We start from the raw sequence: 25,271 nt of genomic DNA, 5'->3' as shown, positions 1-25,271 counted from the left end.
TCTGGTCACAAAAACATTACCAAACTTCTCAACGGAGACCAACACTGAAATAAATGTGAACTATGCATACATTTAAGAAAAATTAGGTCAGGTGCAGTGGCTCACACCTGTAATCCCAGCACTTTGGGAGGCAAAGGTGGGCAGATCACTTGAGGTCAGGAGTTTGAGATCAGCCTGGCCAATATGGTAAAACCCAGTCTCTACTAAAAAAAAATACAAAAATTAGCTGGGCATAGTAGTGGGCACCTGTAATCCCAGCTGCTGGGAAGGCTGAGGCAGGAGAATCATTTGAACCCTGGAGGCGGAGGTTGCAGCAAGCTGAGATCATGCCACTGCACTCCAGCCTGGGCAACAAGAGTGAAATTCTGTCTTTAAAAAAAAAAATATATTAGGCTGGGCACGGTGGCTCATGCCGGTAATCCCAGCACTTTGGGAGGCCAAAGCAGGTGGATCACAAGGTCAGGAGATCGAGATCATCCTGGCTAACATGGTGAAACCCCGTCTTTACTAAAATTACAAAAAATCAGCTGGGCATGGTGGCGGGCGCCTGGAGCCTCAGCTACTCAGGAGGCTGAGGCAGGAGAATGGTGAGAACCTGGGAGGCAGAGCTCGCAGTGAGCCAAGATCGCGCCACTGCACTACAGCCTGGGTGACAGAGCGAGACTGTCTCAAAAAAAAAAAAAAAAAAGAAAAATCATTTAAAGCAGAAGGTGAGCAGAGTTATTAACTGTATTAAAGCTGAAGTGTTCAGTCAATATAATTCCTACTCTCTTCAGACTGTCTGGGCTCCCTTTTGAAAATAGATGAATAATCATTTTATGTATATTTTCTTCAGGAAAATCAGATTTAGATGTTAGGAAATCCCACACCTGGGTAAAGTTGTCCCTTGTTATTGTTGTTGTTGTTCTTTTATTTATTTATTTTTTTTTTGAGACAGTCTCGCTCTGTCACCCAGGCTGGAGTGCAGTGGCACGATTTTGGCTCACTGCAACTTCCACCTCCCAGGTTCAAGTAATTCTACTTGCCTCAGCCTCCCAAGTAGCTGGAATTACAGGCACCTGCCACCATGCCCAGCTAATTTTTGTATTTTTAGTAGAGACGGGGTTTCACCATATTGGCCAGGCTGGTCTTGAATTCCTGACCTCAGGTGATCCACCTGCCTCAACCTCTCAATGTGCTGGGATTCCAGGTATGAGCCACCAGAGGTCGGAAGTTTGAGACCAGCCTCACCAACATGATGAAACCCCGTCTCTACTAAAAATACAAAAATTAGCTGGGCATGGTGGCGCATGCCTGTAATCCCAGCTACTCAAGAGGCTGAGGCAGGAGAATTGCTTGAACCCGGGAGGCGGAGGTTGTGGAGGCTGTGGTGAGCCGAGATTGCGCCATTGCATTCCAGCCTGGGAGACAGAGCAAGACTCTGTCTCAGGAAAAAAAAAAAAAAAGAAAGAAAGGAAGATTAAGAAAAACAAGTAAGAAAAATTTTTACCCAATTGTTCCAGTTCAGAGTCATGGATGGCTGGAGCCTCTACTGGAAATTCAGGGTGCAAGGCTGGACAAGATGCCATTCCATTGCAGGGCACACTCAGACACACACACACTCTCTCTGTCACTGGGACCATGTAGACACGCCAGTTCACCTAACGTGCACATCTTTGGGATGTAGAAAGAAACTGGTTCTGTCGCAGGGATTAAATATGAGCTAAGCAATACCTGGCTCAATTGTCTGTTTTAGTTCTTTGAACTATATTTTACAATGAACTTTTATAAGCTATTCAAGGATTTTTTTTTTAAGAAAACAAAAATTGTTAAAGTATGTGAACACAGATTATATCCACAAACACTGGGATGAATCTGCCCCCAAAGTACTCCAGTACTGCATTCACCCTTTCCGTCTGTCTCTATTCTAATATTTAAATAGGATTTGAAGAATTCAGTAAGTAATTGTTAATGAATAGGAAATTTAATGAATGTTTTATGGTTCCCTTCTGACTTGTTCTGCCTGAATCCTTCTGCACACGATCCTCTTAAGACCCTCTTCCCTTAGTTTCGGAGGGTCTAGGCTCCCTGGCTGCCCTCCCCATCTCTGGTTGCTCCTCTTTCCTGGTTCCTCTCCACCTGACCTGCACATGTCCAGACTCTTACACTAGGCTGTCTTCTCTTCTCAGTGTAGGTAAATTTCCTGGAGTTTCCCTTCTCCTCCATGGCTTCAGTTACCCTGTATGTGTCCAACTGCCTACTGAGAGGTGGTCCCAATTCATCAAAGGCTTCTCATACTTAACACAGCCCCAATTGAATGCAAACCCCTGCTCTTTATTAATCTTTCCCATCTCAGGTAATGACATACCACCATCCACCATGATACTGGCTGATCATGTTAGAGACCCCGGCATGCCCCTTTTCCTGTGCAACCAATTACCCTTGTAATCTACAAACTAACCAGTGCTTTAAACTGCCTTCTTGGCCACTACCTCATCCTAGCTACCATCATCTCTCGCTGGCCTTCCCCTTTTCTCTTCATGGCTCTCAAGTTCAATTCCTACAGTGCAATCAGATTTTTAACACATTTTTTACAATGTACAATTCAGATATACAAAAAAATTAACACACTTAAAACTTTAATTTATCATGGTGCTCATTTCTACTTTCTAGCATTAAATTATTTTTAACAAATTCAAGCTAAATTCTAAATTCTTAATGTCTTCTGAGTAGATTTAGTCACTTTAGCTTAGGGTCAGAAACCTAAAATGACTAAATAGACACTAAGAACACTGACGGCTTACATTCAGCCTTCCCTTTTCCTCTCTGTCCTGCCACATGTAAGTCGGGGATTGGCGTAGGGCACTTTGGCAGCTTCATGGCATTAGTGGGGAGGGGCCATCTGTTCTGCAGCCACTCTTGGCTGGTCACTGGCATCTGCTGAATAACTTGCCCTGTCTGGTCTCTGGTCGCTGAACGGCATCTCCCACTGTCCCCCTTCCTCTTGGGTTCTGGGTTGTCAGATCCACACAGATACCCCTGGGTCATTAGGCCACATCAGGCCCTCTCTCAGGCACTTTCTCTGCTACTCTCTAGAACATGGGACAATTCAGATGTTTGCCAATTTAGCCTTAAACAAGTGTAGTATAATACGAAACTTCTCCATATGTGCAGAGAACAAAAAGAGATTCTCCCTCTAAACCCGAAGGGCTAAAGAAAAATTTCTGAGCTACAATCCTCTCCACGTAAGCTAAGAATTGATTTCTAATATTCTTCTTAAGTCCACAAAAAAAATGAAAGATTCAAGAATAAGGTGAACTCGGCCAGGCGCGGTGACTCACGCCTGTAATTCCAGTACTTTGGGAGGCAGAGGTGGGCGGATCACCTGAGGTCAGGGTTCGAGACCAGCCTGCCCAACATGGCGAAACCTCATCTCCACTAAAAATACAGAAAAATTAGCCAGGCGTGGTGGCCTGTGCCTGTATTCCCAGCTACTCAGGATGTTGGGGCAGGAGAATCGCTTGACTCCAGGAGGCGGAGGTTGCAGTGAGCTGAGATTGCACTGCACTCCAGCCTGGATGACAGAGGGAGACTCTGTCTCAACGAAAACAATCAAACAAAAAAGAATAAGGTGAACTAATTTGACTTTCTCATAAGATTCTGCTGCTTTTCACGCTTGTTTAAAGTCCCTGAGATGTTCAAAAGTGAAAATCTTGGTTGCGACCTCTACTTCCTCCCAGGACACTGCCTCCCATTTGTACCTCTCCTTTCCAGCAGCGGCCTGGGGTGAGCTGCCTGGCTTCCTTGCTTCCCCACACCACCCGTTCCTCTCTGCTCCACACTCACCAGTGCTGCCACTTCTGTGACCATGAGGGAACCAGAAGCCCAGGCCTTCCCTCAGCTCCTACCCTGCCAGCATGCCCCCTGGGCACAGGCCATTGCGGCAGCCAAATGAATGGGCCTCTGGGCACTGACTTGCTAGTCTCTCTTCTTCACAGCAGAAGGCTCTCAGCCAGGGCCAGAGAGCAGGGGAGCAGCAGGAATGAAGGGCACCAAAGAGCCATTTGTGGTCAGCTTCACCGCAATTCTTGACTTGAAAACGATGTGGCAGAATAATTGATGAAAACATTAAGGTATTTCTCCTTCCTCTTATATCAGGCAAATAGCCAAGTGCATCTTAGTATATTTCTGCCTTAGAGATTTTTTCAGGGAAGAAATTAGAAGTTGCATGAGGTCAGTGGCTCTTCCTGTCTTTGGTAAGAGCCAAACTCATTGCAGAGATGTCAGGGATCCCTGAGCAGGGCAGCGAGATTGCGGAGGGCCTCCAAGAAAGCAAGGGAAAATAAATGCAGATTCTTCTGGGCAGAGGTCAGCAGGGTTCAAAGTTGTGGGACTCCTGAACTTTATAGTGACAGCTCCTGGGGAAGGTGCTAAGACTGCAGAGAATGGCTACCTGGAGTGGGCATGGACAATATGAGGCTCCAGACTCCCACGGTCGAGGTGCCACCTGCAGGGTGTGGGAGCAGCCAGACCTCCCAACTTCAACGGCTCGTGGAGGCCAGCTGGAGCCATGAGTGTCCCAACAGTAACTTCATGGACAAATGTTCAGAGACTACAGGCTGTACCTGATCTTTTGGTGGTGTGCAAGGCCATAAAACCTTTGCACAGCTCTGGGGAGAGGGAGATCTGAAAATTATTGAGATTGAATTCCTCACCAGTTTAGTATAATAGGTTGACTAGAAAAAAGTTCAATAACAATATTTCTTGTATAATGGGATTTTGCAACTTCCACACGCTATACTCAAGATTGCAGTTGTTGTCAAAGGAAATAGAAATCTTCCTATTTCTATTTTTGCTCTCTCCTATCAAATTTGCCTCCTGCCAGGCCCCCTTTCTATACCACCCTTTTTTATTCCCTTCTGGTGTCATATGCCAAGTTCTAGTTAAAATGAAAAAAGAAAAATATAAAAAATGGAGGGGAATGAAGTCAGAGAAGGTAGAAAGTGGGTAGAACATACTAAATAAAAGTGTATTTCCATGTAAGAAATGAAATAAAGGTTCTCCCAAGACAGAACACAGGCTCCTCAAATCTGCCGTAGAATAATGGTGGGAAACTAATAAACAAAGTATCTGGCATATCCTTCCCCTTCAGGAAGTTCTAACTCTACTGATTTTTACCTGAGAGGCACTGCTGAGAAGAAACTCCTCTATTAATTGGCTTATGGTGCAAGACACCCAGATAAAGTGGCTTCAGTTGCTGTGACAAAATCATTTCATTCAATTTTTTCTGCAGAATGAAATATTCTTCAGATAACTTTGATATCTAAAAAGAAGGTCATGTGTCAGGTTAAATCAAGGAAAAGAATACAGAGAGTTCTACAGGCACTGGGGGCTGGGAAATGCCTTACCAGCACTTTTGGGGACTCTCGTGTTCCTCTCCAGCGCCCACCCTGTCCCTTGCACCAGGTCTGATAAAGTCCTCACCTGACAACCTTCCCGCCTTGTGCTCTGAATACCTGCCCTCTCACATTTTTCCTTTTTTTGTTTTTTAGACTGAGTCTAACTCTGCCGCCCAGGCTGGAGTGCAGTGGCGCGATCTCAGCTCACTGCAAGATCCGCCTCCCGGGTTCACTCCATTCTCCTGCCTCAGCCTCCTGAGTAGCTGGGACTACAGGCGCCTGCCACCATTCCCTGCTAATTTTTTGTATTTTTAGTAGAGAGGGGTTTCACTGTGTTAGCTAGGATGGTCTTGATCTCCTGACCTCGTGATCCGCCCGCCTCTGCCTCCGAAAGTTCTGGGATTACAGACGTGAGCCACCGCACCCCGCCCACATTTTTCTTTAAAAACTGCCAAGCACGTCACGCTACGTGCAGAATGGTTTCCAGCGTTGCCACTCTGCTGTGTTTGCCTTTCTGCTTCTGTCCTGAGGACCCCTCTGCTGCCTTTGATTGTGTAAACCTCCTTCCTTTTCTTTCCAGTCTTTTTAGCCTGATTTCAGGGCTGCTCTATTCTGGTCTCTCTTTCCATTCTGCCCCCGGCCTCTGTTCTGTCTGCATCCTGGCTCTGATAACATGGCTGTCCTGCTGGGTTGAGTGTGAGGCTCCCGCTGGGACAGCCTCTAGATTTGTTCCATGGACCAGTGAATTTACTCCCATGGCGTTACTGGCCAGCTCCGAGTAGATGCCTTGGTAATTCTACATCTCATATCTCCACGGCATAGCAGGTCTGAGCTCTAATCCCTGATTTGGTGTTTGGAGTGAGAAGAACTGTATGTTCGTTAAACTCACTATTTCCATATGCTTAACAAGAGTAGGAAGGGTATGGGTAAATTAAAAAATGGCAGATCTCTGCTGACAACTAGAAGTTGTCTGGGTCACACCTCTCGCACTAAGGAAGGGTCCAAGTGCAATTATCGTGTTTCTCATAGGCTCAGCCACTGTCAGATACAAAAAGGGGAGTTGAGGGACTCAGGAATATTAGACAGTCCTTCTTGGAACTAACCCATTATGATATTTCTTTTATTACTTCATACACCATTGATTACCCTGGAAATTCATGTATTTTAGAGATCATCTAGTTAAAACTCTTCATTTTACACAGGAGAAAATAACAGTGCTAACACATAAAGTGATTTTTATGAAGGTCAAATGCCTAGAAAGAGAAAGGAGGAACTGGAATTGGTATTTACAAAAGCTGGTTCTTGCAATCTTTCCATAGCACCAATTTATCAGAGACAAATTGTTATATATCAGAGATAAATTGTATGTATCAGAGATAAATTGCATGTATACCCATGAGAAGCCCTAAAACCTGTTGCTTCCTATGCTCCTCTCTAGAAATAGCTGAAACACACCTACGACTGGCGTGAGATATTCTCCAGGAGGGAACTTTTCTCTGCGGTTTTTCTTTGCGATTCCTTATTTTCCATGACTGTTCGTTCACTGTCACGATGTGACATGCAGACTTTCATCTTCACTGTATATGCTTCGGTGTGGCTACCTATCAAAATCTGATACCTAATTATGTCTTCTCAAATTTGTGAAAGGGAGAAGGCATAAACTTTGGAGGATTTAGAAAACTTAAAACGACTTTAATTTTTTTTTAGCTTTAATTAAAGATCTCACAGATACATCAAACTTTTCAGTGTCGAGCCTCAGCATTTTAGTAAGCTGTATAAACCAATCTCTAGTATCATGACTACATGAGGTTTCTATCATATTTTATACTAATGTTACCATAGTAAATTGGATTAAAAGCTCCTGGCTATTTGAATAGCACAATCCTTGAGACATTTTATTAAAAATGTTTGGGGGCCCATCAACACAGATGAAACAATCTACCAGTTATTAATTATGTGTTTAATTCAGTTATTTTATAGTTCCCAGGGACTTTTATTAGTAAATAAATTCATTTATTCACATACCTGTTTTGAAAAAATTGCCAAATCCCATGCTTCTCTTTCTGAAGTTGCTTTGTTATCCTTCATCTTGATATTATTGGTTTCCTCATGTTTTGTGGGATAGGAATACAAATTCTGAGTGTTTCTTGCTACTTCTGTTGGTGTTGTGACAATCCTCTGATGCTTAAAAGAAGACATCTTGTCCTTCCTCACCTGCTGCCTTCTCTTGTAACCCCGGTATTTGCTCTGAATGAATACCGCTGCTTTATCTTCTTCCTCCTGGGCCTGTGTCACCGGTTCAGCTTGCCTCTCTTTGACTGTCTCATGCCTCAGATGGCTTCCACCTCCCTCCTGGCTGCATATTGGTGCACTCTGGGTAACTACAGATGTCTTCTTTTCTTTTTTGGTGCTATTTGCATTTTGATAAACTGACCTTTGGCTAAGTGTAGGTTCCAAAATTGTTTTAAAGGAAGTCTCATTTTCAGCTAACCAAGGCACTGGGTAGCTTGGCCTTTCCAATATGGCCTTCCTTTCTAGATATGCTGCTTTTGACTCTTCGCAATTCCTCTCCTCTGTGTACCTCTGACAGTAACTCTGGATCATAGCTTCCTCTTTCTCTACTTTCGTTAGCTTGCTGTTCTCTTCCAGGTCTTTGATAGACTTCTGTTTGGGGCTTACTTCTGGCCCTACAAGGTAGAATTCTTGCTTAACCTCTTCTTCATACACATTATTCATTTTTTTTGGAGTCTGATACTCTCTGTTGTTACTCTCCACAGCATTGGTGGTTTCCTCTTCAGGTTTGAAAGTGGAAGTCTTCACTACAGATACACTTCCTTTATTATTTGGAGCTGAAATGAATCTTTCATTAGCAGAGATTGCATTTTCTGCTTGTTTCTTCACGAAAGATTCCCTGTGTAAAATATATTATCTTTGAATATACAGTACTAAACTGGGGCTTATTACTTCTTTTGGCAATAGCTATATGCTAGATACTGGTGGGAGAAAGGAAAAAGGAACAAAGAAAGCTCAAAATTAAAATGTCTCAAGTCACATTAATCAAGTGCTTTCCAGAATGTTCTCTCTGGTGACAACTGTGATAACTACTCAAATAATGAGAAAACCAGATTCAACTCAGAGTGAGAAATATCCTAGCATATGAATAACCATCTTTTCATTTAATGAGATATCAAAATTCTAGGAACTTAATCCTTTCAAAATATATTCTTTTCAAAACAAAGTACTTTAGTAGTGAGATGCTGTGAAAAATATACCTAAGTTTGATACCAGTAAGCAAGGTATGTTCACTTGACTGACATACTGTACTTTAATAAGCACTAAGTTTACTGATCAGAGGAAATATCTTATAAAATTAAAGGAAAAGCAATGTCCTCGCTACAGTTCATGATCATGTAATACAGTGGCCAAAATTTCACAGTTGCTACTTTGCTAATATCCTTCCAAAATGATTTCCCTTCACTTGAAGATAAGGTCTTCTCTGTATCTTTTTTTTTCTAGCCAAGAGCAATACCACCAAGAAAAAGGTTAAGATGGAATAAAAATGTTGTACAATGACACCTTGATATGCTAACACTTCTCATTGCTACTTGGAGGGCTTTTGCACCAAACTTTTCATCTCAGCCCAGAAACCCATGTGAGAGTTTGGGTCTTTTGTGATCTGTTTGTTAAGTCAGACTGTTCTTTGAGTCAAATCTGGAAAAAGCTACCAGGATTCCATTTTTCTAATTCTATTGGCCACTTCCTAGGACTAGAATTACTATGGTATCCCTAGGCTAATATAGGAGGCATAACAGAATCCTGCTAGGATCAGTCAAAAAACTAGGTAGGGCACCAGAGATGCCCATGATTTTGATGAATCACTACGCTAGTATTTTGAATTCCTCCATAATACTGACCTCTCTGAGAATGCTTACATTTATTCAAAATACAACTAATGAGAGAAGATATGCGTGCAGTCCCTAACTGACTGCATTCCAAAAAATCAATTTATAAGTTAGTTTTGATCATTTAAATGCATTTCACCGGTGAAGACTTGTACACACTGCTGAAATTCCCACATCAGTTACACGTCTAGGCTCAGGCAACTCCACCCTGTGCTGCGCCTGGCTGAGGACCATGTGCAATGATGGGTACTTCTGAGGATCAGCCCTTCAGAGCTCCAGCATGAGGAGGACTGTCGATCTCTTCTGACATCTGCCGGAGTGCCCTGCCGGCCTGGGCCTTTCTCCAGCTCCCTGCTGTGGTATTCTAGGTCACAGGTCAGGGGCTCTGACAGGGAAGGGTTAAGTGAAAACAAGGGCTTCTGGTAGCTGAGGGAATAGGAAAGTCAGAAGTGGCAGAGGGAGGGAGTCCTGGCCCGCAGATCTCTGGCAGTGGTCAGGCCCGCCTGCCTCTCCCTTCCCTAACCTTCCTCTCTACAAGCTTCCCTTGACTTTCTGCCTGTACTGCTTTTATGTCTGACTTTGTGATCCGCCTCCTATGAGAGCCCAATACATGTCAAATTCTCCATCCCAGACCACAGAGACCATAGCTTCTTACTCACACTCATGTACCCTGAAGTAGATCTTGTGTGCAGTAGGTGCTTAATAAGTATCTGCTACATTGAAAGTGAATCCCTGGTATCCTCAGAAGAAAGGTGGTAGCAAATGGGTATGTAATTGAACATCACACTTCCTTATTAGATGTGATATCTACAAGCAGTAATTTCTAGAAGTAGTACAATTAGTCCATCTTTCTTCCATTTGCAGCCAGTTTACATTTCTCTCAACCTCCAGACTGAAGTACAAGAGTCACAGGTATCATCCAGCCTTCTGCTCCTGAGGCAGGCCTGTGATGTTTGGAAGTTTGCTGAACTGTTTTATAGCCAGTAACAAAGAGAAACAAATCATTTGGATCCTCACAAGTAAAGACAAAGAGCATATATGTAGGTCTCAGAATACACGAAAACTTAAAACATCCAATGTCTCTAAACTTCAGATAAACATTTCTGTTTTTCAAATAAGGAAATGAGGTTGGCCTGAGGGATTCAGGGAGTGTGTGGGTGAAGGTGAGGGGAAGAGGTGGCAGAGAAGTCTTCTATGAGATCACTTATGAGACCACTATTGGCAGGAGAGAAGAATAGCAGTGGGTGAAGAGAACATTAGATGTGGGTGTGTGGGGAAATAAGAAAGCCAGGAAGCCACCTCTTCTTCTGTTTCATTCCTTCACCCTTTCTATGGCCAGTTTTGATGTTAAAAACAAGGGGACTAGCGTTGGGGCTGGAATGATCTTTATCTCCCTGGATGACCATGTACTCAGTTTGATCAATTCAAGTTTCACCTCTTGGGCAAAATGTAGATATTTTTCCCTTTCCCTAACCACTACCAACCAAGGAAGGGTTCCCTCCTCCTCACCCCCAGTGTACCCTTTGCCTGTTTTTATAGCTGAGTTAACACATTTTACAAGAGGGATGTGTTTGTCTGTCATTTTTTTCCCATAATACTGTGAGACATTTGAGGATAAGGATTTTGCTTCACGTATCTATGTGTTCCCACTGCCCAGTATAAAGCCTGCTGAATAAGTGAGTAAGTGGTTTGCTAACATGCACTTGGAAGTATAGACATGAGGGCTCAGAAGAAGAAAGGGAGCTGGTGATTATGATGTAGGGTCCGATGGCATATTGGCTCTTAAAGCCACTGGAATGAATGAGAGAGCCCAGGGACACATTTAGATATGGATGGGGATTGAAATGTGGGGTTTGGAGGACATATTAGCAAAGAACCCTCCAAATTAGGAGTAGAATTATAGAAAGCAATCTGGTAGAAGCCAATGAAGAAAAATTTTGAGAAATAACTCCAAAATAGGATAGAGAACACAAAAGTAGCCTCTGGGTGTTCACTGACATTTGATGTGTCAGTATCAGGAAGCTGGCTAGTATGAGAAAGGCTGTGAACATTATTCTATGACCTTACAGATCTGAAAAATCTGTATGTTACAATGGTTTAAGAATAAACATCATTATACCTTGTATTTTCAAAGTTTTTCTGGTAGTCGAATTCCTGATCAGAAGTCTGAATGGTTGTTACTGCCGTGTTTTTCATGTTAACAATTTCTTTTCTTTGTTTCCTGACAAGGTGTCCTCTTGCAGCTGAAACATATAAAGCCCATAGTAGTGTTAATCATAAGGAAATAAAAGAAAATTACTTTAGTGAGTAGAAACAGTGGTTTTGACCATTGATGTCAAAGAGAAAAATAAAATTAAAATGCCAAATAGAACAGGTTCACTTAATGTGATTCATTAGCAAGATTCTTCTACATAGCAAGCTACAGCAATAATAACTAAAGTAACTTTCATACTAAGAAGAGTACTAAAATGAAACCAAAATAATAGAGACAAGTAAAGTTGATGACAAAGTGTGTTCATTTGTTTAAAATTTGGTAATAATCATTTTCCTTTTTTGTTATGTGTTTCATATATTTTGGCCAGATATATTTCAGATTATCAGATGATATATTTGAGAATTCAGATTACTTTTTTTTTTAAGTTTTAGAAAGTTAATACAGAGCAAATATACATTCTGTAACATTCCCTATATCAGGGCAGCACCCAATAATCAATGACTATTTCTTCAGAAAAACAGTATTCTTACTAAGCTGGGTGAGTAAAGCAGTGTAAATAACCTCATTATCACATTGCTATGTTTCACTGCCAAACGCACTATGAAGAACCTTTTTATCAGAGCTTTATAAATTTTGAAATTGCGGATAAAGGATTAAGGCCCAAATTACTGGGTTTGCATTTTGATTTCTCAGTGAGAAGTTAAGGGCTTAAAATACAAAAAGAGATGATGATGACTCATTGCTGATTGACAGAATGGGGACTGGAATGTTAATCTCTTGAATGTCAGTCAACTCCTCTGCCCACGATATTAGTGTTCTTCAGAACACAGGCTGCAAACCATTAGTGGATCATAAAATTGATGTAGTAGGCCAAATCTAGCATCTAAAAATGAAATGGAATAGACTAGAATTAAAAATATCAGAACGCAGTGCTTGTAGTGTGTCTGTATATCAGGTTAAAAAGCAAAATACATTTTTTTCTCTAAGTGTCCAGTCAAAACATTTTGAAAGAGAGCATACTAACCTGTGACAAGCTCTATCTAAATTTCGTTTCTTATGGAAAAGTAGAAAGCAAAATCCGAAGTCTATTAATACAGCTTAATAAAAGTTTGTGAAATAAAGTATGGTTATAAATATTATTTCCCTACAGTTAATAGAAATAAATGGATGCCCTTTAACAAAATAAGATTTAAGTTGTCAAAAATTATGGCATGTGTAACCTTTGGAATAAAGTAGAAAAGAATCTTATTGTCCAATGAGCTATAATAATATGATTCTTGAGATCTATAATTAATCATTTGCTATATCTTCCACAATAGGTCAGTTGTATTTCATTAATTCTTGACAGAAAAGTTAAAAATTAAATTATTTAAGACAAAGCATTTATCCAAATATTAAAAGTGTCAATCACTAAAACAATCTGACTTAGATTTAATATAGCAAAAGTATCAAGGCAACAGAGTCTGGAATTAAACACAAAAGCTACATAAGAACTGGAGATTTGCCTGTAAGAAGTATTATAAGATTTGATTTTATGACCATATCTAAATATGTCAAAGAGATTACCTGACTGTATTATTATAGCGCTTTCCTTCCTTTTCTCCTGTATTTTTTGGTATCTTCTTGAACACAAGAATGCTCTGACACAAGCTTGAATCAAAATAAGCTTGTCAATAGCTTCCTTTCGCATTAGATTTAACTGTTCCACGTGATAATATTTAAGGAACACCTGAAAAATTAAAATAGAATACAAAGAACCATGGCACACAGATGTGAAGCAGTTGTGTGCTATGCTTTGAAGAACAGAACACATTCTAAATTGCTTGAGATTTTGGAAATCACTGTCTTTTGCTTCTTTGCCCTAGCTGTCATTATGACAGTACAGATTTTTATGCTTGAAGAAAACATTTCTTTGAGAAGAAATGCAGAAGGTGACAACCATACTGTTTATTTACAACAGGTAACTAGGTTTTGTTGGATGAGACAGTAAGAGTGGAGGATGTTGAGCTCTTTTAGCAAAGTTTCTAGCATCGTGTATTCTGGGCTGAGCTAATTTGTATGCTTTTTATTTTTCAAAGGCAACTATATTTCCCAAATTAAAAAATCTTAATAAATCTAATTATAAAGTAGAGGACAGAATTATAGTTCCATTAGTTCATTCATCTAATGTTTATTGAGACCTGTTACAGGTACGTATCTGTTGGGGATACAGAGATGAACAAGGCAGGGTCGCTGTCCTTTGGGGCTGGTAGTGTTGTCAGTGAAGAGAATACGGCAGAGAGAGCGCCCCAGGCAGATTTAATTAACAATGTTCTCACTGGACCCAAAGGCTGCCATGGAGAAAGGAGGGCTGACTTTTGATTATTCTAAAATCAACATCAATTGGAGCAAGGGAGGAGCCTGAAGGCTTGGCGTGTTCTCATCTAACATTTCTCAGTTTCGTTCTCCCCTCCTCCAAGATACTGAAAAGCTTGTGTTTGTTTTGTTTTGTTTTCCTTTTAATGGTTAAATTTCCTAATAAAAGTCATCTCAAAGAGTTTATTGAATCCATCAAGAAAGTCACTTAAATTCAAATTATATGGCTGAGTCATGAGACCTGATAACCCTGACTGTAGAATTCTCCAGCGTTCCATTACTCAAAAGCTTGGCACCATGGGCAAACACATTTGTGTTACACGTTTGATTTAATTCAGTTTTAATTTCTACAGGACTCTAGATGTTAATACATTTAGTCCATTCTGCTGTTGACAATTCATTTAAAATTCAATCTGTTTAAAAAGGTCATCATTTCTTTTTGCATGACATTAGAAATATTCCTATATTAATACTTTCTATCCATGTTAATGAGTTGGAAAAGGTGAAGTGGAAAAATACAAATAGCTTTAAAATGCTACATAAATATCATGCGGAACTATAACTGCAAAAGGCCTTTTTACAAGTTAAAACTCCATTTGAAGTTAGGCATGTACTTCAGACCATAAATCATGAGATTTTAGCTTGATAAAATTCATCTTTTTGAAATTTATCATCTAAGAGAAAATGGTGTGAATAAAATACTCATTTTTAATGCCCAAAATATCCCCCTACTAAACACTAAAGTAAATATGAATTACTGAATACACAGGACACTCAGTTTAAAGTAGTTTTTTTTTTTTTTTTAAATCTCTTAAATTGTTACAGGCCTAATTTCTCATCCGAACATTATTAAAATTATCTCCCACATCTCCTACACCCAAGACACAAGTATTATATATTTCTTTGCAAATGTGGAAGTTTGTTTTGGTTTACTTCTGTGGTGTGGCTGGTAGTAGGTATTCTTGAGTGGTTGATCTCTGAGTATCTCTTGGCTTTAGCTTGGCCCTTTTCATGATACATTTCATATCCCCTTAAGATACATTCAGTGCACAATGGAAACTTGTTTATTTCCTGATCCCTGTCTCGTAATGCTATGAGAATACCTGAGAAGACCAATACATCCTTTCTCCAAACAGCGACTGTCTTTCTTCCATATTCAAGATTGGTTATGTTTTTTACTTTATTTTCTAAGGGATTAAATAAGCTTAGCTCTCACAGTTTCTAAAAGCTAATATATAAACACATCAATGTCCAATACATATAGCGAGTCTAGTAATAGTGGTGAATATTTTACTACAGAAAAATTTCAAGTTTATGATAGAAGCAGTTCTGAGAATTAGGAAAAAAAGGAAAACACGAATCTTATTTGGATCATTATGATTCTCTACAGCTTTTTAACTATATTTAGTAGTGATAAACTAGAGAATATATATGTCTGTTTTCAATACCATCTGAAATAAAGTACAGTCATTATGGTTTATCCTTTTCTGATACATCTTCAAGATAAATTTTTCTTGCATTTCTTTCTTAAAATTTCAACGTAAACTTTTCCTTAGAGTCAGGGTCTTAAGTTGCATAGGCTGGAGCGCAGTGGTGCCATCATAGCTCACTGCAGCCTGGAACTCCTGGGCTCAAGCCATTTTCCCACCTCGGCCTTCCAAAGTGTTGGGATTACAGGTGTGCGCTACCTTGCCCAGCCTTTTGTATTTCTTAAAATAAATCTTTATGAAGAGCAAATGCCTTTAATGTTGATGAAAAAGAAAATCTTTATGAGTTTATAAATTTACTTCCTCTATTGTAAGCTACAGATCCTATAACATAAAAAAACCACACTTTCAAACATTGTAAAATGTTATAATTCTCAGTGAATCCAGCATAATTATTTATTTTCCTGAAAATTACATGAAAACATTACTTTTGTTTTTCCAAGAGCCCAGTTATCGAGACCAGCTTTTTCCAAAATGGTGGCACAGGTGTCAGGGCTCATGGGGGGCTGCTCGCTCGACTTGTAGCAGAGAACGTGGTACCTTGGAATGGAAAAAAGGGCTGGTTAGTATTGCATAAAGTGCCAACATCTCTGTAGCCTGGTGGTTCCCCAACAACTTAGTGCAGGGGCTGAGGAACAGATGCCCCGACTTGATGCAGAGAAATCCCTTAGGCATCCTCAGAATGACTTTGGAGTAGACCAAATTCCAAACTGATGCAAACCCAGTCCAGTCCGTAGAAATCTGAGCATTGTGTTTTCACCTTTGTGATCCCCTTTCAAAACTTAACACTGTACTCCCCCGACAAGAACTCCACCACTCAAAAAAATTTAGCGGTTTTGTTTTTGTTTTTTGTTACATTTCTCTGGACACTAAAAAGTGCAGGGCTGCAGTGGCAGGAAGCAGAAGGAATTATTTTTCACATTCCAGTGTTAATAAAACTCTGGAAGCTGATCTTCAAATTGGGTGATGGAGCTTAGTTCCAGTGAAACTTCCCATCACTGTATACATGCCTTCCATCATTGTTTTTCCTTGAGGGACACTATGTCTCCTGCTAGAGTTTTTCTCTATTGGTTTAATCTATCCATAATCAAGGGGAGGAAAGAGGAAGGGCTAGGGCAGGAAAGAACTGATAGCAGGTCCTCAGGTTAAACCACAACGCTTATTGGGGAAGGGGATGAATTAAGGAAAGAAAATCCGCTTTACACTGGTCAATAATCTTGTGCAAAAAGACAGATTTCCAGAATTTTTAATACTCTCCTATTTTTAATTTATTGGTGCAAGATTAGCCTGAAAGTCTAGTGCAGCAAAGCAGCAAATTTGGTAGGTTTTGAATTTCAAAAGAGAGGCCCTGATATGTAGACGGCTGAGGTGGCGCGGTGACATGAAGAGCAGAGTTTCACCCTTGACTCATTATCTGTATAAACTTGGACACATCACAATTAAGTATCAATTTCCTCATCTAAAAATGAGTCCAGAGATAAAAATATCTGAAAAGAACATATTTCAACTTCGCTAAGTTTCACCTCATTAAATCTGCAATGAAGCAGCTTCTGTTAGGCTCCATGGAGAAGAATCCTGGCCTAGAATGGTATAGAATGAAGCGACCATAACTTTTGCTGTTCGTGCAAAAAACCCCAGGGAGTGCCTATTAGCCACTAAACCTGCTCACTTCAGGACTAACTCGCACATGTACGCATGGTGACCCAGTAGCAGCGACTCTGCATTCACAGCCTGTCCACCAAGTCCTGGTTTTACTTCCTTCCAGAACCAGCCAGGATCTCACAGTTCATCGCAGGAGCCACCCTTAGGCAGCCCTGGCACCTTTCCCACTCTCATTCGTTTGTCGTGCACTCTCTGCAAACATGCATGCCTGGACCTGCCAATCATCTACGTCTCTGTCCTCACGTCAGGCTTCAGAGCACAGCCAGAGAAAATCTGCACAGTCGGCTCCCTGTGGATGTGTGGATTCCTGACTCAGCCAGGCTCCCAAGAAAGCTCTGGATCCTGACCAGTGTCCAGGGCCACTTTCCTCTCTTCTTCCTCACAAAAGTGACTTAATTCCGTCCTGCTTTCTCCAAGTCTCCCAGCTGCCCCTGCCCTCCGTACCTCTCTCAGCAGATGAGCTTCTCTACTATATCACTGGAAGCCACCAGACACACAATTCATAGGCTTCTTCTCCAAATATAAATTCATTTGTCCACTATCATTTTTCCCTCCTCCTTCAAAGGAGATTTTCATCCTCTGCCTGTGTTCTAGAGGCCATCTCCTCCTTCTCTTCTGTATATTTTCAATCTCATTTCCCTCTTCTGGCTCCCTCCATTTACAAAATGGATGTTTATTTGTTATTATAAAGCAAACACCTTAAGCCTCACTCATCTGTAATGATTCTGTTTCTCCCACTAGCTTTGCTGATAAGTTGAAAGATTATTTAAAATAATTGTCTTCACTTCCCATCACTCTCCAGCTCTGAGAATCTCATTTAATCACATAGCAACAAGGACTCTTATTTACTCGTATAGGATCCAGGAGTGGTGAAATCTAACAGGTCCTTTTACATCCTAATTGTAAGCGTTTTTTCTGCAGCACTTGCTGTTATTGGCTGTTCTCTCTGTCTTGCTCTCTCCAAGGCTTACACCTAATGTGCCCTGCTTCTCCTCTTCCCTCTCGGTCTCTCTGCGTGCCCCATATTTAATGATTTAATGACTTGTTCCTTAAACGCTAGTGTTCTACAGTGTTCCATTTTTTTTCTGAGCTGTCCACAGGCATCTCATCTATATGCTTGGCTCCAATTATTCCTGTATGTGGTGATTCCTAAATCTACACCATCAACCCTAACTGTTGATATCAACTCTAAACACATTACTTATGACTTCCTACTCTACATGCCCACCTGGTTATTGCACAGACACTTTAAACTCAGCAATATTCATCAGTTTTTCCTTCCTCTGCCATTTCCTGTCTCTGTGAATGATATCACCACTTTTTAAAAGGTACTTGAGCTGGAAATCTGTGTGCCAGCCTACTCTTCCCTATTCTTCACTCTATAGATCTAACAAGCTTAAAGTCTCTCTGGAATCCATTTGTTTCTCGCTATGCCTACTGCCATTACCTTAATTAAATACCTCGTCCCTTCTCACCTAGACTTTTGCAATTGCCTCCCAACCAGTTACCTCCACTGTCCCTCCCCTGCCCTGCCCCAGCCACTGTCCACAGCTCTGTATGAATTATCTTTTTTTAAATGAAAATCTGATCATGTCCTTTCCTGACTCGAAAAGTCTCTACGGATGTCCCAAGTTCTAAGCTGGGATGGCAAAATCAGGTGCTTTCAAAGTCTAGGCAGATACCATAAATATACGAGCCTGGGAGCAGTGGGAATGTAGGAGAGGGAAAGGTTACACCTGCTAAAAAGCATTGGCTTTAAGTTGTTTGCCACATATGATGACTAGCATGCAAGCTCCCTTCTGCCCTATATCCCTGTCTGCCTTTCCAGTCTCCTCTTTGCTATTTTCCATGGCATTCCGAGCTCTAGTCATGAAAGTTACTTAAAATTGTGCCGGAGGGCCATGTTTGCTCATGCTTCTATGCCTTTGTATGTGTTACTCATTATGCTTGCGCGTCCTTTCATCTCACTCCTAGTTTCCTTAAGGAAGACCTACTTTTTCAATATTCTAAAAACTCTCTTCGATGTGTCTTCAATTAACAGATTAACTGGAGTAACTGAAATTGTCTTTTCTTGTGTGAAACACACCAACTGAGGTCCGCTGCACACTTAAGGCTCAAGACTGGCAGTTCTCACTAGTGTGCCCGTGTGTGTTTGCTCTCACTGGATGAGCTGTGTTTGCTCCCAAACCTGTTTATGCCAGTTGTATTTGGTGTGATGTCATTCAAATAAATATCAGATTGAAATCTAAGTGAGGAAAGCCAGAGGATTGTTTCTACAAAACTGAATCAAATGCTTTGGTAAGACTTTATAAAGAAGTCTTGTAAAAAAACCATGAAATTAAACATGGATGAAGCAATTACAAAGCATTGAGGAAAATCATAAGAATCAAGAAATATTCAGTCCTGTGACTGTTTCACAAGTATCTTTAATAACTTGCTTCACTCCAAGAAATGTTAACTGGAAATCATAAATGAGAGATTACAGATAGTTTATGCAAGAAAGAGGCAATAAACTATGATTAATAGATGTGCACTCAAAGAAAAAAATTAAGCCTTTATCAAAAGGTTAAAAAGCAAACTTACATTGATGTTGTAAGTAAAAATATTTTTGGTGTGTTTTATGTATTACTTTTATTATTCTCTGCTTTATCAGAATTTCTAACACAATCTAAACCTTTATGCTCTCAGAGTATCTTGTTTATACTTTCATTAAAAATACCCAGTCCTCTTTCATTAATTTGAAAAATTTTTGAGCACCTACTATTTATTTGCCAGGAACCCTTCTAGGTGCTTCAGAAGCACAGGATCCCCCCACCCTTGCTGCCTGCAGCTGACTTTACATTGTATGATAACGCAGATTTTTAAAGTCCTGTTTACATAATGTGTCTGTGAGTTTCTTAATGTCAGGGGCTCATCCATTAATCTTTGGACTTTTAATCTTTCAATTAAGATTTTTAGTTCAAGGACTGGAACACAGTGGGTCCCTCAACTAAATGTTTGCTGAATGTATGACGTACTGTTGCTGGGACTTGTGGAAATAAATACTTAGGTAAGCCACATGTGCTTATGGAGGGCATCCCCTAGGCCACTATTGGTCACAGGTAATTTTGGGAGCTTGAGACTGAAACAAAAATAATAATAAAAATAATTACAGCTAATATGTATTGATGACACCTGGTTCTATCAATAAAATCCATATATATTATTTCTCCTAATACTTATAAACACATATATAAAGTAGATATTGTTATTATCATCCCTATTTGCAGCTAAGGGACATTGAAGCTTGAAGCTTATAGAACTCAAGTAACTTTGAATAAGGTCACAGACTGAGTAAGTGGCAGAGTTGGGATTCAAACCCGGTTTTGCTGACTTCAAAGCATGGTACCTATCTACTCCACCATACTACTGCCTTCAGTAAGTTCTGGTTGTATTAGAGCTCTGGTAGCCAAACCATTATGTACAGGTGCTTAGTGGGAAAATGGAGCCAAGTTAAGTGGCTGGCTTGTTAGTGTAAGGGTTCCTTTGAAATAGCTGCAGTAAAAACTCTGTCTTGGGCAAAATTCATGTTGTATATTTTTCCTTAAGACTCTTTCTTTCTTATAGAACAGAAGAATTTATCTACAACAGAACAAAGGGTCTGGGGAATTTTGCATCCTATGCAGAGGGTTAGCAGTTCTATTTACACCCCCACAGAATCTCTGAAAATTGTTCTGCCTTCCTGAGAGTCTATGCCAATTTGGATGACAACTTCCAAATTAGTGACGCAGAAAAGGTTTAGCCTTTTATTTCTGGAACTTCCTATATTCAGAATAGCTGTTCACATGTTCTCTATACACTTAGTTTTATCCCCTTCTCTTTATTTATTGTGTAGTAATTTGCTATTCTGTAACAGCACAATAATTATAAATATATTTAAGAATTTATTCTCATTTCTGACATTTGAACTACAATATCATTAAGAAAATAGGTTTTATTCTGATTATGTTCTATATTGTGAAACTATGGTTATTTTTCAAGCTATAAGATTAGGCTGGTATTCAAGACTTTCTCTTCATAATTTTAACCCAACTGTTTTTTCATATTATCTTCTGTCACTTCACCAATGCAATCCCCACTCTACCAATCCAATCCAACCCAAGTCCTGCTAGCTTTTGGCACACCAACCTGTACACCAAGAAAACTCCTGTTTTCTCCACAAGCCATACCCACCTTCAAGTACTAGTCTGAGTCCTTCTTATTTTTTATTTTTCATTTTTTTTTGAGATAGGGTCTTGCTCTGTCACCCAGGCTGGAGTGCAGTGGTATGATCAAGCCTCCTATAACCTTGAACTCCTGGGCTCAAGTGATCCTCCTGCCTCAGACTCCTGAGTAGCTAAGACTACAGGCATGAGCCACCATACCCAGGTGACTAAAAAAGGTTTTTTGTTTTTTTTTTTTTTTTCTTAGAGATGGGGGTCTTGCTACATTGCCCAGGCTGGTCTCAAACTCCTGGCCTCAAATGATCCTTCTGCATTAGCTGAACACCTCTTCTTGATATCCTCTCTCATCAGCCTTCCTGGAGATGCTCTTCCTTCCCTTGAACTTTTACACTGGGTATATCATTCTCTTGGACTTGGCAGTTACTACTTCACATTGCTTGTTAACTTTCCATGTCTATGGCTGTGGTAATTCTAACTGGACTGTCCATTCTTGAAGATCAAGTCAGTTCTAAAATTTAGTACCTCCCACAGTGCTTAGCATGGTGCCTTATACATTTAAAAAATCACTGAAATTTAAGAGTACTTATATTAATATTACACTCATAATATCTATATTACTATTTAAACAAGTTAAAGATCTTTTTTTCTAAAACATGAAGTGCATGATAATAAGGTCAAATTTTAATTTTAATTTGAAATTTGAAACTCCTTTGTATCTAGTATTTTCAGTTTATCTGCTTTGATGAGCAGGATGGAGAATTTACCTATTAGCCAATAAAGAATTCCATTTTTTTATTTCTTAGTTTTGGTTATAAAATTGGGTCTGATCTGTAGGAAGTAAAGTCAATGATTAGCTGCTAACTAGATTTCGGGACTCTAAACTTGAAGTTTTAGTTTGTCTTAAACTACTATGAGGATTGGCCAATACGAAAGTCACTATGTTTATGTAATGTTGATCTCCATCATGAGAAAGGTAGTAGAGTTTTCTTGATTTCAAAGCATTCCAAATAAATAATCCCAGGTCTCTAAAGAAAAACAAAATCAAGAACTACCACAAATTTGTGGAATGTATAAAAGTTAGCAGAAATAATCAGAATTCTCATCACATTTAGAAAGAGTCTTGATTATTCCAAATAAAAGAATGGCTGATAAAATGCATACAATTTTTGGGAGGAGGGGAGGAAACTTAGAAATCAAGTTTGGTGTACAATCACAAAACAAGGTTGCGTTTTTTTCTTAATAGTAATTTATATGCTTTGAAAAAGGGTGAAGAATGTTATAAATGGGACTTCCTCTGGGTTTCACCTGAAAATTTTAATAGACTTCATCTTTAAAAATTGAAATTTCATTATGTTTAATGACCAATAGAAATTATAGAACCAAAAAAATAAAAAATATGGGCTTTAAAATATTAAATATATAAGATATTGAAACTTTATATTACTACCTATGTATTACTCAATAAAATATATTTATTATATAGCTCAATTTATTTTATGTTAATCTCAAATATTAAAAGGAACTCCTTGGCTGGGCACGGTGGTTCACACCTGTAATCCTAGCACTTTGGGAGGCCAAGACGGGCGGATCACGAGGTCTGGAGTGAAACCCCGTCTCTACTAAAAATACAAAAAAACTTAGCTGAGTGTGGTGGCAGGTGCCTGTAGTCCCAGCAACTCGGGAGGCTGAGGCAGGAGAATGGTGTGAACCATGGAAGCAGAGCTTGCAATGAGCTGAGATTGTACCACTGCACTCCAGCCTGGGCCACAGAGCTAGACTCCGTCTCAAAAAAAAAAAAAAAAAAAAAAAAAAAAAAAAATTCCTTATACCAATTGATTCTTTTTTAAAAAATTCATATTAGCTTTTTAAATTGACAAATAAGCCTAATTGTTTCATCTTCCAAATCACCGTTACAGACAGTATCTCATTTGATCATTATAAGGATCCTATCAGGTAGTTATAGCAGATTTGGTAGGTGAGTAAAGTGAGGTTAGGGTTATAAGCCAGGGTTTCTCAGCCTCAGCACTGTTGAGATTTGGGGCTGGATAATTCTTTGTTGTGGGGAGGCTATCCTGTAAATTGTAGAATGCCTGTTAACAGCATTCCCAGGCCTCTACCCACTAGAGGTCAGTAGCATCCCCCCACGCCCCTCCACCACACAGGATGTGACAACCAGAAATGTCTCCAGACATTGTCAAGTGTCTTTTGAGGGGCAAAATCTCTCCCAGCTGAGAATCAGTGGTATGGGCCCACAGTCACATAGCAAGTGGCTGAGCTAGGGTGAAAACCCAGATTCTCCAACTCCTCAGCACAGAAAGAAGCTCAGGCCTCTGGATCATGCTGCCTATACCACATAGTACCAACCATCTGTCCAGAGTCTTTCAGCCTCAGTTAATAGCTATCTTCTTTTTTCAACACATAATCATTTGCATGAACAAAATGCCTCCCTCCTAGACCTCTAGATATTTTTTCATATTATGTTTCCTATAATTCTTCTAAATAATTTTTATATAAACTGCACAATAGAAACTGAAAAATAAATCCACATACCGCTTTATAAAATTAGCAAAAAGTATCCGATGGGAGAATCCTAGCCTTCGAATTCTTGCTGTTTCCAGAATTCCTGTGTACCGAAGCTGCAGCAGAACTTTCTCTTTGTCATATTTTCTTGCCTGACGCTCATTATTTGGTTTGATGCAACGGACGAAATGAGGTTGGCCCACCACCATTTTAGACAACAAATCCATCAGGGAATACTATGATACACAACAAAAATAAATTTCCCAATGTAGCATACAAAAACATATGAGCTTATAGGCCTTTCTTTTACTACAAGAATAACATTCAAAAAAATGAATGTTATAAATGCGCCCACTAGTCACAGCAAATGGAGGAAAATCTGTTTTAATGAACATTTTATTTATAGTATAGTTCTAAAAATGCAGATTTACTTACAAAAATGTAGAGGCAATAACTAGAAATTTAGCTATTAAAAGTTTGCTTATAAACCATTAAGGCAACTATAATTAACAGATAAAATTATTTTTGATGTAGTTTGTAAGCAATTATATACTCTTAGGCTAACTTGCCAAATTATAATATTACACAATCTGGTTAATCTTGCTTATATATTAATTTCCTTGTCCAACTCTCTCTTTATGGAAGGTAAAAAAGGGAATACTTTACAACACACATTGGAGCTTATTGGAGGATAAAGGGTGGGAGGAGGGAGAGGATCAGGAAAAACAACTAATGGGTACTGGGCTTAATACCTGCGTGATGAAATAATCTGTTTAACAAACCTCCATGACACAACTTCACCTATGTAACCAAACTGCACATGCCCCTGAACTTAAAATACAATAAAAAAAAAAAAGGGAACACCTTAATCCCTGTTAGGATCATCTCTTAGTTTAAAATAAGGACAGAAAAGTTAATAGCCTTTAATATGTAGGAAGTAGATATAAGCAAAGTTATATCCAATTAAATATTTTCATCAGTTCTAATTTGATCATTTTCTTATTTATTTTTGGAGAATTTTAAAAATTCACATAGATATGAAACTATGTTCTATACCAATACCTTATTAAAACAGTAGCCAATTACTAGACAAGTAAGTATAACATATTAGGATAATCAACTAAAAGTGGAATCCCAGAAAACGAGAATCTCAAAGACCAGGATCACATTTATTGGCGAGGTAAGTATGGACACAAATAGCAATTGATGGCTGGATCTCAATTAGTGCTGGAAATGTAAGAGCCTACAGTCACAAAGCCAGTGCAAAACAAATGCTGAAACTGGCAACCGACAAAGCTCTGAAGTTGCATGGCTTCCTTTTGGGCACTGAGGCTCAGATGTGATCTTTTCAAACAGCTGGGCCTGTCACTTTGGAGCCTTTTTCATTACATTTATCTGTAAGTCATCATTCCTTTACCCATGCAAACATCTGCCAGGTACTGGTGGTACAGGGGTGATACTCTGAGCAGAAGCTCCCTGCAATTTAGGTGCTGGTTTTGCTGAGGGAAAAAGCATAGTGTTACACTGTGTCCAGTCTTCTCTGCAGAATG

At 39.6% G+C, this 25,271-nt stretch overlaps 1 protein-coding gene across 1 annotated transcript in view; it reads right to left on the bottom strand.

The window, feature by feature from the left end:
- The window catches only part of MYO3A (myosin IIIA), a 266,360-nt gene that overhangs the window by 30,303 nt on the left and 210,786 nt on the right, over positions 1 to 25,271 (bottom strand). The window contains exons 26-31 of the mRNA XM_050804485.1: positions 23,752 to 23,957; positions 15,766 to 15,877; positions 13,062 to 13,224; positions 11,400 to 11,523; positions 7,404 to 8,289; positions 5,158 to 5,302 (exon numbers count right to left, since the gene is read on the bottom strand). Coding sequence (XP_050660442.1) covers positions 5,158 to 5,302; positions 7,404 to 8,289; positions 11,400 to 11,523; positions 13,062 to 13,224; positions 15,766 to 15,877; positions 23,752 to 23,957 — 1,636 coding nt within the window. The remainder of the gene's footprint in view (positions 1 to 5,157; positions 5,303 to 7,403; positions 8,290 to 11,399; positions 11,524 to 13,061; positions 13,225 to 15,765; positions 15,878 to 23,751; positions 23,958 to 25,271) is intronic.

The sequence above is a fragment of the Macaca thibetana genome, chromosome 9, assembly GCF_024542745.1.
Source record: "Macaca thibetana thibetana isolate TM-01 chromosome 9, ASM2454274v1, whole genome shotgun sequence".
Taxonomy (NCBI): domain Eukaryota; kingdom Metazoa; phylum Chordata; class Mammalia; order Primates; family Cercopithecidae; genus Macaca; species Macaca thibetana.
This window is presented reverse-complemented; position numbering and strand designations above follow the sequence as displayed.